The sequence below is a fragment of the Rhinopithecus roxellana genome, chromosome 18 (assembly GCF_007565055.1).
Source record: "Rhinopithecus roxellana isolate Shanxi Qingling chromosome 18, ASM756505v1, whole genome shotgun sequence".
NCBI lineage: Eukaryota > Metazoa > Chordata > Mammalia > Primates > Cercopithecidae > Rhinopithecus > Rhinopithecus roxellana.
Genome location: NC_044566.1, coordinates 68,026,164 through 68,043,819, shown reverse-complemented (window position 1 = coordinate 68,043,819; position 17,656 = coordinate 68,026,164). Strand labels below are relative to the sequence as shown.

General features: G+C 43.0%; 1 protein-coding gene across 2 annotated transcripts in view; it reads right to left on the bottom strand.

Moving 5' to 3' along the window:
• PARP4 (poly(ADP-ribose) polymerase family member 4) overlaps positions 1 to 17,656 on the bottom strand; it is a 95,646-nt gene that overhangs the window by 30,706 nt on the left and 47,284 nt on the right. The window contains exons 18-27 of one of the 2 annotated variants that reach the window (XM_030921947.1): positions 13,116 to 13,280; positions 12,423 to 12,469; positions 12,196 to 12,274; positions 9,804 to 9,941; positions 8,479 to 8,674; positions 7,041 to 7,108; positions 5,845 to 6,032; positions 4,208 to 4,307; positions 1,363 to 1,533; positions 1,027 to 1,107 (exon numbers count right to left, since the gene is read on the bottom strand). In XM_030921947.1, coding sequence (XP_030777807.1) covers positions 1,027 to 1,107; positions 1,363 to 1,533; positions 4,208 to 4,307; positions 5,845 to 6,032; positions 7,041 to 7,108; positions 8,479 to 8,674; positions 9,804 to 9,941; positions 12,196 to 12,274; positions 12,423 to 12,469; positions 13,116 to 13,280 — 1,233 coding nt within the window. The remainder of the gene's footprint in view (positions 1 to 1,026; positions 1,108 to 1,362; positions 1,534 to 4,207; positions 4,308 to 5,844; positions 6,033 to 7,040; positions 7,109 to 8,478; positions 8,675 to 9,803; positions 9,942 to 12,195; positions 12,275 to 12,422; positions 12,470 to 13,115; positions 13,281 to 17,656) is intronic. The other variant, XM_030921948.1, reaches the window with a different exon arrangement.

The following is a 17,656-nucleotide window of genomic DNA, read 5'->3' as shown; positions in this document are numbered from 1 at the left end:
CAGAACCTACAAAGAACTCAATCAAATTTACAAGAAAAAAAAACAACCCCATCAAAAAGTAGGCAAAGGATATGAACAGACACTTCTCAAAAGAAGACATTCATACAGCCAACAGACACATGAAAAAATGCTCATCATCACTCGCCATCAGAGAAATGCAAATCAAAACCACAATGAGATACCATCTCACACCAGTTAGAATGGCAATCATTAAAAAATCAGGAAACAGCAGGTGCTGGAGAGGATGTGGAGAAATAGGAACACTTTTACACTGTTGGTGGGACTGTAAACTAGTTCAACCATTGTGGAAGACAGTGTGGCGATTCCTCAAGGATCTAGAACTAGAAATACCATTTGACCCAGCCATCCCATTACTGGGGATATACCCAAAGGATTAGAAGTCATGCTGCTATAAAGACACATGCACATGTATGTTTATTGCGGCACTATTCACAATAGCAAAGACTTGGAATCAACCCAAATGTCCATCAGTGACAGACTAGATTAAGAAAATGTGGCACATATACACCATGGAATACTATGCAGCCATAAAAAAGGATGAGTTCATGTCCTTTGTAGGGACATGTATGCAGCTGGAAACCATCATTCTCAGAAAACTATCGCAAGAACAGAAAACCAAACCCCGCATGTTCTCACTCATAGGTGGGAACTGAACAATGAGAACACTTGGATACAGGAAGGGGAATATCACACACTAGGGCCTATTGTGGGGAGGGGGTAGTGGGGAGGGATAGCATTAGGAGTTATACCTAATGTAAATGATGAATTAATGGGTGCAGCACACCAACATGGCACATGTATACATATGTAACAAACCTGCACATTGTGCACATGTACCCTAGAACTTAAAGTATAATAAAAAAAAAAAAGAAAGTTTACGAATTTGTGTTGGACTGCATTCAAAGCTGCCGTGGGTTGGACAAGCTTGACATGGAGCATTACATATGGAAATATAACATCATAACTTTCAAACAATGGGTCGATAGTTTAGGTTTTGAATCTTACAGTTCCAGTTGTCTTCTGAAGCTCAGTAGTTGACACCATTGTACAAAATTCTTTCTCTTGAATTAGTGCGCACAGAGTTGCCTGAAATGGGAAAAAAAAAAAAAATTCCTCATTAGCCTTTCCACTCTGCAGTGTCTTGGTTTAACAGAAATTCTTTTGGTGATTTCGTCTCCCCTTTCAATAAAAATTAGAAGCCTCCCCAAAGCCCTGGCTAACCACCAGCTATGTTCCCAGAAGAAGAAAATCTGCTGGTAAGAAGGGGAGGGAAGAAGACAGAAAAAAAATAGCAAAATATATTGGTCTGCCCATAGAATAACAACCTCTGCGCCTTCTTACCTGTGTGCAGTGAGGAATGAATCCGTAGACAAGGAGTCGATCGTTGTGAAACAAGGACGGCACCTGGGCTGGGGCCTGCAGGGCCTCAGGCGCATCTGGGTTGAGTTGCTGCCATTTGACCGAGACAGAGTGGCAGCTTGGAGAACATAGCCTAGTCATTTGGTCTTCTATCTGTTTATAAAAGAGGAATTATTTCTCTTTCAGTGCTCCATCCAGCAAATAGTTACTTCACATTTAAAACAAAGTATACATTCAATTCTTTGGGAATTTTATAACTCTTCAGTACTTTCTCTCCCTCCTGCTACAGGGCACTTTCCCAAAAAGATTTTAAACATAATTTTATTTTATTTTGTTTATTTTATTTTGAGATGGAGTCTTCCTCTGTCACCTAGACTGGAGTGCAGTGGCACAATCTTGGCTCACTGCAACCTCCGCCTCCCAGGTTCAAGTGATTTTCCTGCCTCAGCTTCCCAAGTAGCTGGGACTACAGGCGTGTGGCACCACACCCGGCTAATTTTTGTATTTTTAGTAGAGATGGCGTTTCACCATGTTGCCCAGGTTGGTCTCGAACTCCTGACCTCAGGTGATCCACCTGAGCCTCCCAAAGTGCTGGGGTTATAGGCATGAGCCACCATGCCCAGCTAGAATTTTAAATAATAGCATGATCACATCCTTTACATTTACAAAGCAACCTGAAATTATTCCATTAGCTAATTACTAATGTGCAACCTTGGTAAGAGTAGATTCCAGTACTGGAATAGATATTTCTCCAAAGAAGATACACAAAAGCCAACAAGTGCATGAAAAGATGCTTGACGTCACTAGTCATAAGGGAAGTGCAAATCAGAACCACAGTGAGGTTCCATTTCACACCCAGTGGGATAGTTGTTATTAAAAAAACAAGTGCTGGCTGGGTAGAGTGGCTCATGCCTGTAATCTCAGCACTTTGGGAGGCCAAGGCACACAAAACTGCTTGAACTTGGGATTCGAGACCAGCCTGGGCCCATGGCGAAACCCTGTCTCTACAAAAAATACAAAAAATTAGCCAGGTGTGGTGGTGTGGACCTGCAGTCCCACCTACTTGGGGGATGAGGGAAGAAGATGGCTTGAGACCAGGATGTCAGGGCTGTAGTGAGCCAAGGTTGCACCACTGCATTCCAGCCTGGGTGACAAAGTGATACCCTGTCTCAAAAAACACCAACAGCAAACAAAAACCAAACAAACAAATAAAAAACAATAGGAAAAAAGTGGCGGCATACGTCTGTAGTCCCAGTTACTCTGGAGGCTGAGGTGGGAAGATCACTTGAGCTCAGGAAGTCAAGGCTGTGGTGAGCTATGATTGCACCACTGCACTCCAACCTAGATGACCGAGCAACACTGTGTCTCAAAAACCAAAACAAACCAAAGAAAAGCCAATTGATTTCAGTCAATATGGAAAAGAAAGGAATGATGAGTGTTGGTGAGGATGTGGAAAAACTGGAATGCTGGTGCACTGGTGGTGGGAATGTAAAATGATGCAGCTGCTATGGAAGACAGCATGGCAATTCCCCAAAAAACTAAACATAGAACGACCATGTGATCCAGCAATCCCACACTACGCACGTATCCAGAATTGAAAGCAGACTCACACAGACACTTGTATACCAATGGTCATAGCAGCATTATTCACAATAGCCAAAGGACAGAAAGAACCCCAGTGTCCACTGATAGGTGAACGGATAAGCAAAATGTGGTCTCTCCATACAATGGAATATTATTCAGCTTTAAAAAGAAGGGAAATTCTGACACATGCTACAACATAGATGGATGTTAAAAACATCATGCTAAGTGAAATAAGCCAGACATAAATGAACAATGTCCTATGACTCCACTTATATGAGATACTCAGAATAGGCAAAGTCACAGAGACGGAACATACAGTCGTGGTTAGCAGGCGCTGGGTGTAGGAGGGAAGTGGAGTTACTGTTTCATGAGTACGTAGTTTCTGTTTGGGCCGATGAAATAGTTGGAAGACAGTGATGGTTGCACAGCCTTGTGAATGCAGCTAATACCACTCAATTGTACACTGAAAAATGGTTAAAATGGCTGGGCGCGGTGGCTCACGCCTGGAATCCCAGCACTTTGGGAGGCCGAGGTGGGCAGATCACAAGGTCAGGATATCGAGACCATCCTGACTAACACGGTGAAACCCCTTCTCTACTAAAAATACAAAAAAATTAGCCGGGCTTGGTGGCGGGTGCCTCTAGTCCCAGCTAGTCAGGAGGCTGAGGCAGGAGAATGGCTCAAACCTGGGAGGTGGAGCTTGCAGTGAGCCGAGATGGTGCCACTGCACTCCAGCCTGGGCGACAGAGCGAGACTCTGTCTCAAAAAAAAAAAAAAACATACGTGTGCATGTGTCTTTATAGCAGCATGATTTATAATCCTTTGGGTATATACCCAACATGGCACAAGTATACATATGTAACAAACCTGCACGTTATGCACATGTACCCTAGAACTTAAAGTATAATAAAATAAAAAAAAATAAAAATAAAAGTTTAAAATGCTAAATTTTATCATAATAAGGAAAATTAATTTCAGCAAAACATATTCAATAATTCACTTAAAAACATCAGTCCATTATTTTTAAGGCAGAAATCAAACTATGAGCTGGGAGAATGACCTGCTGAGGAACTCCTGTGTTCCCGCTGGTGCCGTCCTGAGGCAGGGCTCACACCTGTGGCAGCACTTGCCTCTTTACAGCTCCCCTCGCACTCAAGGAAACACAGATGTTCCTATTTCTTAGCCTTGGAAGAATGTGAGATTTCCAAATGTAAATATAACACCAGATGTTTAAAAAACATACCTGTTTTCTCCAACTGTGCTTGGATTTTGCATTAAAATATTCAAATACTCCGGCACCACACTGGGACAAAATCCTTAGGATGTGACGATTTGCTGTAGGACTGATTACATTTCACATGTTTTAATTTTTAAGACACTGGAGAAATATTTTTGAAGTACATGTTAACAGTGTTGAGAAAGCTCACAGCTCAATAGGAGAGACGTGGCGTGGGGAAGAATGTATTCGTGTGTAGCTGAGGTTAAACAGAGAAAGAGATAATAGGAGGAAACATCTGAAAGTCTGGCTAATTTAAGCTCCCATCTATCAGAGGACTGACTTGTCCTTCAAACAGAAAAAAAGTTGAAATTCTTGACTTTCGGTTCACTGAGGGAGGGAGTAGTTGACTCTAAAAACAACCCTATAAGGTATCAGAATGTTGACAAAGATATCAACTTAATTTCCATCAATAACAATATTGCCTGAATCTGATCCCAAAGGCCTAGAGCTGGCAAAGACTGAATAAAGTCTACCTCTTAAAATCTGATACATATCAACATAGCAAAAGGCATAAAGAAGCAACTGTCACTCCAGCAAAGGGCATCTCTGCCATTTAAATGACAAGTGCCCTATTACTTTTCTCTCTACAACAATTCTACAACTCTCAAGAGCTCCTTGCTTAGAGAAGTTCCTCCTGAAATATTAAAGAAAAGATCAATTATTTTTCAGAAAAAGAGCTTATGAAAATAATTTCCAAGATGTTTTTCAACCTATGGATAAAGACTGGACTTGTCTTTACCCTCCATATTAACTGGTGATGATCGTAACATTGACTAGAAGATCCTTAACATGGGTTACTGGTAGTTATAGCTTCTGTCCGTTAGCAGCCCGGTGAGGTCTGCCTGGAGGTCATGTGCTCTCAGCACGAGTCCAGCACAGCCAGTGAGGACATGTGCCCAGGCCAGTGGGACAAGCTAGAGATATGGATTCTTTTTTTTTTTTTTGAGACAGAGTCTGGCTCTGTCGCCCAGGCTGGAGTGCAGTGGCTGGATCTCAGCTCACTGCAAGCTCCGCCTCCCGGGTTCCCGCCATTCTCCTGCCTCAGCCTCCCAAGTAGCTGGGACCACAGGTGCCCGCCACCACGCCCGGCTAGTTTTTTGTATTTTTTATAATAGAGACGGGGTTTCACCATGTTAGCCAGGATGGCCTCGATCTCCTGACCTTGTGATCCGCCCATCTCGGCCTCCCAAAGTGCTGGGATTACAGGCTTGAGCCACCGCGCCCAGCCTAGATATGGATTCTTATGCTAAATAATAACATCTAATATCGATTTGGTGCTTTTTGGGTCAGTTCTGTTCTGAGTGCTTTCTATGTATGAGTTCATTTATTCCTCAGCAACCCTAGGACGTAGGTATTTTCATGATCATCTTGGTTTTACAGATGAGAGGTTAAGGAACTTGCCCCAGGTCACACAGCTGATGAGTGGCCAACCCAGGTTCTGAGACTTAGGCAGTCTGGCTGGGAGCCCGGAGCCCCATCCCTCTGTGCTGTAAGGCTTCTGTACTCTAGTGTCAACTTCCAAGCTTGCAAAAGTTCTGTGCAGGCCAACAAGAAGACCTCCCCGTGGGTCTGGACTGTGTGACCAGCTCTCCGAGACTCACCCGATACCGCAGGCGAATAACCTGGTGTAGGGGCGGCTCCTCTTCACCAGCTGCAACGTCAGGCTCTCGTCCTGGAGGTGCCCATCAGATACCAGGAGGATGTTCCGTGACCCTCGAGCCGGGTACAATAAGCTAAGATATCGGAGCGTTTTCCAGAAGTCTGTGTTCCCCATGGTAGGTGTGGCCGACTGGAGGAAATTAAGTGAAAGATTATGTTCTCCTTGTTGGATAGAGTCACCATTTGCTGTCATCACTGACACATCTAAGGACAGTGTAGAGAGATAGTGACACTGAAAATATTTTCTTTCCCTAATTATACACTTGTGAAACAACTAAACGTATGTCCTTTTAGTTTATTTGATGTCACGCAGTAGCTGTAATATTATCACCTCATGCTTATTTGATTTTTTACAGTTTCCAGAGGACTATGACGTCTACGGGAAGAAATGTCCCATCCAATCAGCCCTGGATTTGCCAGCCTGGCTGAGGCAGCTGGTCAGTCTCAGCTTGCTCAATTTTATTATTATTTTATTTTCTTTCTTTCTTTTTTTTCTTTGAGATGGAGTCTCACTCCGTCGTTGCCCAGGCTGGAGTGCAGTGGCACATTCTCGGCTCACTGCAACCTCCACTTCCTGGGTTCACGTGATTCTCCTGCCTCATCCTCCCAAGTGGCTGGGATTACAGGTGTCTGCCACCACACCTGGCTCATTTTTTGTATTGTAAATAGAGATGAGGTTTCACCATGTTGCCCAGGTTGGTCTCGAATTCCTGACCTCAGGTGATCCACAAGCCTTGGCCTCCCAAAGTGCTGAGATTACAGGTGTGAGCCAACACGCCCAGCATTTCTTTTCTCTCTTTTTTTTTTTTTTTAAAATCTCAACCCTTTTAGATGAAGCTGGCTGCATTTTAAGAGGAAAAAAAACAAAGGACAGAAGAAAACTTCTCAAAGCTGTTAATGCTAGTTGCATTAGGGTGGTAGGACACGGGTGGATTTTTTCTTTCTGTTCTTTTTAATTTCCAATTTTTCCTTAATGAGTTTATTATCATTTTAATTAATGAAATAAAGACCCCACCAATATACAAAAACCACAGGACTGGGGTGCTCTGATGGTGGTTTGAGGGGCCTAAGCCCTGGAGGTCCCCCTAAAGCGTGGTAGGAAAAGACCCAAGAGATACAGGAAGCCTCTTGCACTCACCATGATGAACTCTGTTGCCGCAATATTGCTTGTGATATGCTTAGGATACGAAAATAACTCCTTGTAACCTGTGTAATAAGATCAGCATGAGGTGCCGCTTCCACACGTTCACTTGCTTGACCACTAACAAACAATAATGTTACTTCATACCATCACGGCTGTTGTAAAGGATGTTATATATTTATGTGTGTACCTTTCTTTTTAGAAAACTGATAATTTTAACATACAAAAGATTCACCACAGGCCAGGCATGGTGGCTCATGCCTGCAATCCCAGCACTTGGGGAGGCCAATGTGGGTGGATCACCTGAGGTCAGGAGTTCAAGACCAGCCCTGGTCAACATGGTGAAACCCTGTCTCTGCTAAAAATACAAAAATTAGCTGGGTGTGGTGGTGGGCACCTGTAATCCCAGCCACTGGTGAGGCTGAGGCCAGGAGGCAGAGGTTGCAGTGAGCTGAGATGGCACCACCGCATTCCAGCCTGGGCAACAAAGCAAGACTCTGTCTCAAAAAAAAAAAAAAAAAAAAAAAATTCACCACAGTATTTTTCTAAATAATACATCATAGAGCATTCAAACTGTGGTGCTTTACTATGCAAAATGTTCAGTCGAATTCCATGTGTACACGCAGATCGCTTGTGCAAAGGTGCAGGGCATTGCAATGGCCTGAGTAGCTTGGCCGCTGGAAGGCCACAGTCTCTGCTCATGCCCTTTGCACTCCCCATGCTTATCCGACCTCGGTCCCAGCAGCAGCAGCAGACTGCATCTCTGGGGAAAAGGGGCTGGGCCTTCTGCTGGATGGCACAGAGGATGAGAATCAATAGGACAGGACTGTCCCCTCAGTCCACTCTACGCACCTCTCATCCCCGAGGTGCTGCCTTCTGGTGGCTGAGACGTCCCTGGGCCCTACCTGGAGGGTGGCACTACCTCTCTTCTAGCGGTGCTGGCTGGATGCTTCCTGAGACCATTCCTTACAGATTTTCTATGACTGTGCTGATGGCAAATGTTTTGTCCTTAGACTTGGGACCTCCTACTCAACAGACCAAGGGTTTTGCATTTGGTTCAGCTGCTAATGACAACAGTAGCATTTATAGCTCACTTACTGTGGAACAGGCACAGTTTAAAAATCCTTTACATATATTAGCTCAATCCTCCTCACAGCAACACTGAGCTAGGGACAATTATCCTCAGATCGCAGATGAGGAAACGGAGGCATCCAGAAGTTCAAGTAGCACACCCAAGGTGACACACAGAGCCTGTGAGTGGTACAGCTAGAATCTGGACCTAGGGGGTCCAGCTCCAGAGCTCTTGTTCTTCAGTTTCATACTAGGCTGCTCCTCACTGCACAGGCAGGGTCAGGCACCCACAGCTGTCAGTTCTACAGAGCGTGATTCACATGTGGGGGAAGCACACGCAGGACCAGGGCCAAAGCACACTCACCTGTGCCGAACTGGATAATGTTTACTTTTTGCTTCTCACCCACCAAGGACAGCGCATGCAAGGCAATTTGCTTGGCTTGCAAAAATGTCACACCCTCCATGGAACTGGAGCAGTCGAGACAAATAATCACTTCACTCTCATTGGCTAGGTCAGGGAGGTCGACATCAAGATCGGGTTGAAAGACAAGCATGCAAGCCTGAAAGGAGAAAGAAGGTGCTGGACTGGAGCTTCTTGTCACTTCAACTGGAAAAGGTCTACTTAGAAAACTCCAAAACTTTCTAGTGAGGTAAACCTAATGCTATAAAAACAGAAAGAATAAGATGTAATTAACAACAAGATGGCCTACTAGGAGTTCCAATCAAAAGTAGAATGTTAGAGCTGGGAGTTTCCAATGGAGAAGACATAAACTTCTGAGAGGTCAAGAATTAATATCTGAAAAATCATATAGCATCAACATTATAGAACAAATATATATATACACATACGTATATCTCATACACACTATTCTAAGAGGAATATACAAAAGCCATTGTGATTACTAAAATACACACACATACCTTTTGTTCCATTAATTAACCAATACTTAACTACTACCACGTAAGTTTCCTTTTTTTTTTTTTTGAGACAGGGTCTCCCTCTGTTGTCCAGGCTGGCATGCAGTGGCACGATCACAGTTCACTTTAACCTTAACCTCCTGGACTCAAGCGATCGCCCTGCCTCAGCCTCCTGAGAAGCTGAAACCACAGGTGTGTGTGACCACATCTGGCTAATTTTTTTTCTTAATTTTTTATAGAGACAAGGTCTCACCATGTTTCCCAGCCTGGTTTCAAACTCCTGGGCTCAAGTGATCCACCTGCCTTGGCCTCCCAAAGTGCTGGGATTACAGGTGTAAGCCACTACACCTGGCCTAAGTTTCTATTTTCATTTTAACTTAGGAAGAGACTCTTTGTCACAGCCACACAAAATGATCTTATTACCAACCACAAGTAATTGCTTATTTGTTTTTCCAGTATCAGTATTTTAAAAGTATAAAAAGTATACAGAATACCCAACGTAATGTCTGATAGAACATGTTCTTTTGGTGGAACTTAAGGTAAAAATGCCAATATGTACAGGCAAATCATCCATATGAGGGTTTTGGACGAAACGTCAGAAGTTTGGAATACTTGATATCATAAATATTTTTAGTTGTAGAATCTTGGGATGTGAGAGTTCATTTTGTAATGCTAGTTTTTCAAGACAATCAATAATTTGCAAGTTTAACCAACTTATTCTGAAACGTTTTTTCAATAGCATCTCCTATTTCTAAGTAAAAAGGAGTATACCTCGCTTTCTTTTTCTGGATGTTTTTCAACCCACATTCTTGGGAGATAGGCATCAGACAAACCGATGTGGAGAGAAAATCCACTGCTGTCTAATGAGCTGCCTTCCATGGTGCTAATGACAGCTTTGCAGTCTGTGCGCTGCAAAACAAACAGCACCACAACAAAGTGAGTAATGGAGTAACACCATATTAGCAGTCTGCACTTACCTGTCACGGAGCAAACCCTTGCATAGCTTACATAACTCTATTAAGAATCAACAAAGTAGTGGTAAATTCCAAAATAATGAAATGTAGGCTGGGTGCGGTGGCTCATGCCTGTAATCTCAGCGTTTTGGGAGGCCGAGGCGGGTGGATCACCTGAGGTCAGGAGTTTGAGGCCAGCCTGGCGAAACCCTGTCTCTACTAAAAATACAAAAAATTAGCCGGGCGTGGTGGCGGGCGCCTGTAATCCCAGCTACTCAGGAGGCTGAGGTAGGAGAATCGCTTGAACCCAGGAGGTGGAGGTTGCAGTGAGCCAAGATCACACCCCTGCATTCCAGCCTGGGTAACAAGAGCAAAACTCCGTCTAAAAAAAAAAAAACCACACACACACAAAACAAAACAAAAAAACCAAAATAACAAAATGCAGGTTTTAGAAGACCATGAGCATATCAGTCACCCTTCTGCAATCCGAAGGTTGATTCACACAGTCAAATTTAGGTACGTGTGAGACAGTCTCAAGCCCCGGATCCAAAGATTATAGATCTGCCCATTCAGTTAGACTTATCTGGGTATAGCAGACGGCACATCAGATAATTAAAACCTAGAAGACTAATATAGAAAATTCAACGGAAATCTCAGAATTATACCTTATGTGTATATTTTATTTTCATGAATATAAAAAAGCTGTTGAAAATGTAAATAAGCCTTACAACAACAAATGCAAAGGCGTGTGCTCGAGTGTGACATGACCACAAAGTCTCTCCACTCCTGTGTGCGTGCCCCTTTGCAATGTGACTCTTGAAGTTCCTCCTGCCTCGAGGGAGCAGCTATATTTTCACCCTTGAAACTGGAGTTGGTCATAGGACTTGCTGGGGTCGATGATATGTTGGCAGATGAGATACAAGTAGGGGCGTGAAAAGCGCCCATGCAACGGGGCTGGCACTCTCTTGTTGCTACTGAGGACTCCTCCAACATTATGTAGTGGCTCACGCCTATAATCCCAGCACTTTGGGAGGCCAAGGTGGGTGAATCACCTGAGGTCAGGAGTTCAAGACCAGCCTGGCCAACATGGGAAACCCTGTCTCTACTAAAAATAGAAAATTTAGCTGGGTGTGGTGGCGGGCACCTGTAGTTCCAGCTACTCAGGAGGCTGAGGCACAAGAATCGCTTGAACCCGGGAGGCGGAGGTTGCAGTGGGCTGAGATCGTACCACTGCACTCCAGCCTGGGTGAGAGAGTAAGACTCTGTCTCAAAAAAAAAAGAAAGGCACTGCAGAAAGGCACAAGAGACAGGAACTTTTTTTTTAATACAACAAAATTTCTCAGAACTGAAGACCACCAGTTACATACAATGAATGAAAATCATATTATTATGAAATTTCAGAATATCAGAGATAAAGAGAAGGTCTGGAATTCCTGCAGAATTCTAAAAAGGAAAATAGGCTGGGTGTGGTGGCTCACACCTGTAATTCTAACACTTCGGGAAGCCAAAGCAAAAAGGATCTCATGAGCCCAGGAGTCTGAGATAAGCCTGGGCAACATGGTGAGACCCTGCCTCTACAATCTTTTTTATTTTTTTTTCATTAGCCAGGTGTGGTGGCACAGGCCTGTAGCCCTAGCTACTCAGGAGCCTGAAGCAGGAGGATTGTTTGAGCCAAGGAGGTCAAGGATGAAGTGAGCCACGACTGCACCATTGTACTCTAGTCTGGGTGACAGAGCAAGACCCTGTCTCAAAAAGCAAAACAAACAAAAAAACTCATCATAATATTAATCATTTCTTGGCTCAGTGGTAAACATCATTTACATAACAAACACTGACTACTGTGAAACAGGTCTTTTGGAATAAAGGGGAGAGGAAAAGTAGGGAGTGAGGTGGGTGGAGGGGGCAAGAGCTACACATCCAACTTCCATAACAGGAAGTCAAAAGATAATTTCTGAAACAGGTGAATCAAGAAAAATCATTAAAAATTAATATTTAAAAATTGGAGGCAAAATCAAAGAAACACCTCAAATATTCCAAGGGATTCACTGTCTCTGGAAACTGGTCTGGGGAGAATCAGGGGCAGGACTGCTGCTTCTTGTTAGAAGCTTTAGTTAGCATTATTTCACTTTGAAACCACGTGCATGCATTGCTTTGATAAGATAAAAGCAGTGTTAAAATAAGAGCTCTTAACAAATCCAAGATGCACTAACCTTTTGTTTCAGTTCATGCGTATCACTGAAAATGAATTCAATCACATACGGCATCTCAAGAGACATAGTCAAAGAGAAGCTACCAAAAATGAAGAGAAAGTTGTCTCAGTCTACGATCTTAAATTTCTATCTGAAGTTATTTCAAACAATTCTAAATGGAAATTCAAACCAGAAAACTAATATACATTGAATGATTAATTGACAGGTTTTATATTTTAGGTACTAACCTTTGCTTTGTTCCTATTTCTTTTATACAAATCTTCTCTACTGTATCCTGTTAAAAGAAAAACATATTTGTATAACTAAGCATATATTAAGTTTCACAATGAGACTCCAAACTGAATGTAAACTTGGCAAGGCCACAACTGTCAGCAAGACAGCTGGTTTCACTTTCAAGTAGGGAAACACAGAAAGTTTGCTCACGGAATGACAGGAACGTCTAAAATACAACTGACCATTTTGACAGAGATTTAAAACTACATGTCTGTGTGCATACACACACACACACACATTTTATACATGTGCTGTACATACAAAGTAGGAAGTTTGGAGGGATATACCAAAGCATTAACTAGTAGCTATCTCTGGGCGATAGGATAAAGGATGGTTTTAATTTTCTTATTTTGGCTTATTTGTATTCTCTGTGCTTACCTAGTTCTTCATGATGAACATGCACTACAGATATAACATTTTTTGAGTGATTAAGCAGAATAAAAATATGCTTATTGATATCTGTATCTTTTATTCTTTTCACTTTATGCACATAATGTATCTAAATGCACACATGTCAGTAAAATTGACTTTATGCCTAAAAGATTATTTTACATGTTTTTCTCCCCATGCATAAATTCCTCCACAGCTCTCCACCACCCTCCCTCGACCGCCGCCAAAATGCCTCTTCAAATCTTACGCGCACAAACCTGGAGGTTTTCATTCAGAACCTTGTCCTGTTGCCAGGGCGCCACGGTGGCGGGCATGAAAAAGACCCCGGCAGTGCCCAGGACGCTGAGTTCTGTGATGTAGGTGATTTTTATAAGAACCTTAGCCTTAGGGGGTAAGTTTCCAACACTTACAATAAAAACGTCCTGAAACAGAAACATGACTTAGTGTGCAACTTGAAAGCATACCCATTATATGCCAGCTAACTCCATGTACTTCTTAAGAAACTTGAATGACAACCTGCCAAGTTCTTCCTCAGAAAACAGTAATAAAACCGAAAAGACACATTGGTGGGGCTAACGGTGAATCCTGAAGCCATTCACCAGTGGTGGGAACAGGGTGATGTCCGTGGCAGGCAGACGGAGAGGGGCCCCTTAGCAGCTGAACTAGGAAGAGGCACTCATGGACTCTGCCCCAGGGGGCTCTGATGTGTGAGCTCCCTGCACGGGTGGGCCCTGCTGCACAGACAGCCTCCACAAAGCCCTTTCTTGAAGACCCTCCCTGACCTCCATGGCACCCAACACCACTTTTGCCAGAAGGTGCAGAACAGGGCAGTTTTTTCTAAGCTTGGCCCTTGCTTAATTATTTTACCCTATGGTAATTTCTCATGTTATTTTTATTTATGTTTTAGAGACAGGATCTTGCTCCGTCATCCAGGTTGGAGGGCAGTGGTGCAGTCATAGCTTAATGTATCCTTGAAACCCCAGGTCTAAGCCATCCCCCTAAGTAGCTGGGACTACAGACACCCACCACCATGCCTGGCTGATTTTTAAATAGTTTCGTACAGATGGGTTTGCCCAGGCTGGTCTCAAACTCCAGGCCTCAAGTGACCCACCTTGTGCTCCCAAAGTGCTGGGATTACAGGTGTGAGCTACCACACCCAGACTATCATGTTAATTTTTTTTTTTTTTTTTTTTTGAGACGGAGTCTGGCTCTGTCTCCCAGGCTGGAGTGCAGTGGCCGCATCTCAGCTCACTGCAAGCTCCGCCTCCCGGGTTTACGCCATTCTCCTGCCTCAGCCTCCCGAGTAGCTGGGACTACAGGCACCCGCCACCACGCCCGGCTAGTTTTTTGTATTTTTTAGTAGAGATGGGGTTTCACCATGTTAGCCAGGATGGTCTCAATCTCCTGACCTCGTGATCCGCCCGCCTCGGCCTCCCAAAGTGCTGGGACACCGCACCCGGCCATCATGTTATTTTTTAATAAAAAGTCTTCAGCTTTCTTTTAATGGGATGTTGATAATCACTATACAAGGCGGCAACCCCATGACTAGCTAGTGCAGAAAAAAGAGGCTAGATACATTTTTTTCTGATAACTACGCAGAGATCCTCTCAACATCCCCAACTGTGTTCACCATTCTAATTGACCACACTATCATGAAAATTTTCTATATTTAGATTAGGATTAATTTAGGCTTAAAGGTTAAATTGTTACTTTTGACATCAAAGACATCCATTTACAGGATGGAAATAAATAATAAAGAGGTGATTATTAAATACTTAATGGTGCTGGCCCTTAAAAGAAATGTATGTATAAACACCTGGGGTTCATTTGAGAGACTGCCACTTAATACAGTGGGATTGCAGTTATGTTTCTGGGTAGGATATAGATGGATGCAGATAATGTCACTTCTGTTATAACACACCAGGCAATCTACGAAATCATAACTTGTCTTGAACGCATCAACCAAGAGAACTGAGTTCCAAAGAGGGGACAGATGGGACACAGGAACTGTGTGAACTCCTCCCGGCTGAGAGTGGGTGAGCTTGCTGGTTTAGAATTGGGAGCTCCTGACCCAAGGGGAGTTTGCATTCTCTCACAGGCATTTCCCCACATCCCCACAGCCTTCCACTGGGCCCACTGGAAAGGCTGGGCAGGGCAGGAGACCAAGGGGGAGCACCTCTCAGTGGAGCAGGTGTGGGGCCACTTCCCTGGATCCTTTCCCCACAGGAAGCAAAAGCCTCCAGCTGCTGGGGGAGGGGCAGCAAACTCTCACTTCCAGAGCTGCGGGGAAGGGGAAGAAATAAACCAGGGATCGATCAGAAGCCTTCCTTACTAGCCCCGTGCCCAGGTGCTTGAAGAGTTTTCTTCATTTTCTTTTTCTGCTCCACTGCTTCAGAGAGGAACAGCCACCTCCGCATGGGGCAGGGGATGACACCCTCTTAGGCCCAGGACCCTGCACTAGTACAAAGCAGGAGTTGCTACAACTGGAGGAAAGGCAGGAAACTGTCCCCCAAACAACTCTTAACAGACACAAGGCAGAATTTGGCTGCCGCTAAGGTAGGACGACGAACAGAAGTGCTAAGAAGTTCCCACCCTAAGGTCCAGGACTGCAGGCCCTGCCTAAGACTGAGGCTGAACCAGAAGAATGCCCCTGCCCCACCAGGAGCCTCATGCAGCACATCAAGCAACGGCAGCCTAGCACTGGGGGAGGGGAAGAGTGGCTGTAACCACCTCTGTCGGACAGTGTGCAGGGTCTGCTGAAAGCTGGGGGCAGAGAATGAACCTCAATGAGAATAGTTCTGGATCCAGGACCCAAGAGGCACAAGGTAGTGGCAGTCCACCACTAGAGGAATTTGACACCGAGAGTAATAATAACAACAGAGAGTAATGATAACAACAGCAGAACTCAAACTCAGCTCTTCAACCCCTTCACCTCTTCAACCCCTACACTAGTCTGAAAGAACAGGAGTTGCCATTTCTGGGCATAAATGCCATTTATTTCAGTCTCTCTTCTTCTTTTACGCACAATGTCCAACATTCAATCACAAATTCCAAAATACACACATTTTTAAAAAGCAAGGAAAAAATGACCCAATGTCAAGGTAAAGCAATTAACAGGCAGATCCAGAGATAACCATGACACTGCAACAGACAGGACTGTGATTAATATATGAAAAAACATACAGAAAACATGAGGAATACATATGAATAGATGGAACCTTTCATTAGAGAGACTGAATTATATTTTTAAATGTCAAAAATGCTAGAAACAAATACACTATCAAAGTTGAAGGATTTGACAAGCCTATCAGCTGACTGACAATAGCTGAGAAAAGAATGAATGAACTTGAAGCTAGGTCAATAAAATTATCCAAAATAAAACGCAACAAGAAATAAAAGTGAAAACACAGAGCTCCAAAAGCTGTGGTGCAATATCAAATATGGTCTAACGTATATGTACTTGAAGTCTCAGAAGGAGAAAGAGACAGAGAGAATGAGGGAGAAGAAATATTTCAATAGATAAGGGTCAAGACTGTCCCAAAATGAATGTGAGACAATCCAAACTCAGAGAAATCCAAGCAAAATAAGCAATACATTTTAAAAATAACATATGTACATCACAGTCAAACCACTGAAAACCAAAGATAAAGAGAATATTGAAGATAGCTTGAGAAAAAAGATACCTTCACATATAGAAGAACAACACAAGAATTAGAGCTGACTTCTGGTCAGAAACCATATAAGCCAGAAGACAATAAAGCAACATAATTAAAATGCTGAAAGGAAAACAATAAACTGTCACCTAGAATCCCATACTCAGCAAAAAAATATTTTTCAAAAATGAAGGTGAAAGATTCTGTGAGATAAAAGAGGAATGCACTCCTCGCTAGCACACTTGCACTAGAAAAAGAAAATAAAACTTTTTGAATAGAAGGAGTATTTCTTTGTATCTATACAAAGAAATGAAGAGCACCAGAAACAGTAAAAATGAGAATAAATGTAGAGACATTTCCCCTTATTTTTAATTGCTTTAAAATATAGTTGATCATCACATAAACAGAACTAAAGACAAAAGCCACATGATTACCTCACTAGACACAGAATAGGTCTTTGTACAATTCAACATCCCTTTATGTTAAAAACTCTCAGTTAACTAGGTATTCATGGAACATATCTCAAAATAATAAGGGCCATTAATGACAAACCCACAGCCAATATCATACTGAATGGTCAAAAGCTAGAAGCATTCCCCTTGAAAACCAGCACGACACAAGGATGCCTTCTCTCACCACTCCTATTCAATATAGTATTCAAAGTTCTGGCCAGGGCAATCAGGCAAGATAAAGAAAATAAAGATTATTCAAATAGGAAGAGAGGAAGTCAAACTACCTCTGTTTGCAGATGACAAGATCGTATATCTAGAAAACCCCATTGTCTCAGTCCAAAAGCTTCTTAAGCTGATAAGCAACTTCAGCAAAATCTCAGGATACAAAATTAATGTGCAAAAGTCACAAGCATTCCTATACACCAACAGACAAGCAGAGAAGCAAATCATGAATGAACTCCCATTCACATTTGCTACAAAGAGAATAAAACACATAGGAATACAGCTAACAAGGGAAGTGAAGGACCTCTTCAAGGAGAACTATAAACCACTGCTCAAGGTAATCAGAGAGGACACAAACAAATGGAGAAACATCCATGCTCATGGATAGGAAGAATAAACATCATGAAAATGCCCATACTGCCCAAAGTAATGTATAGCTTCAATGCTACTCCATTAAACTACCATTGACAT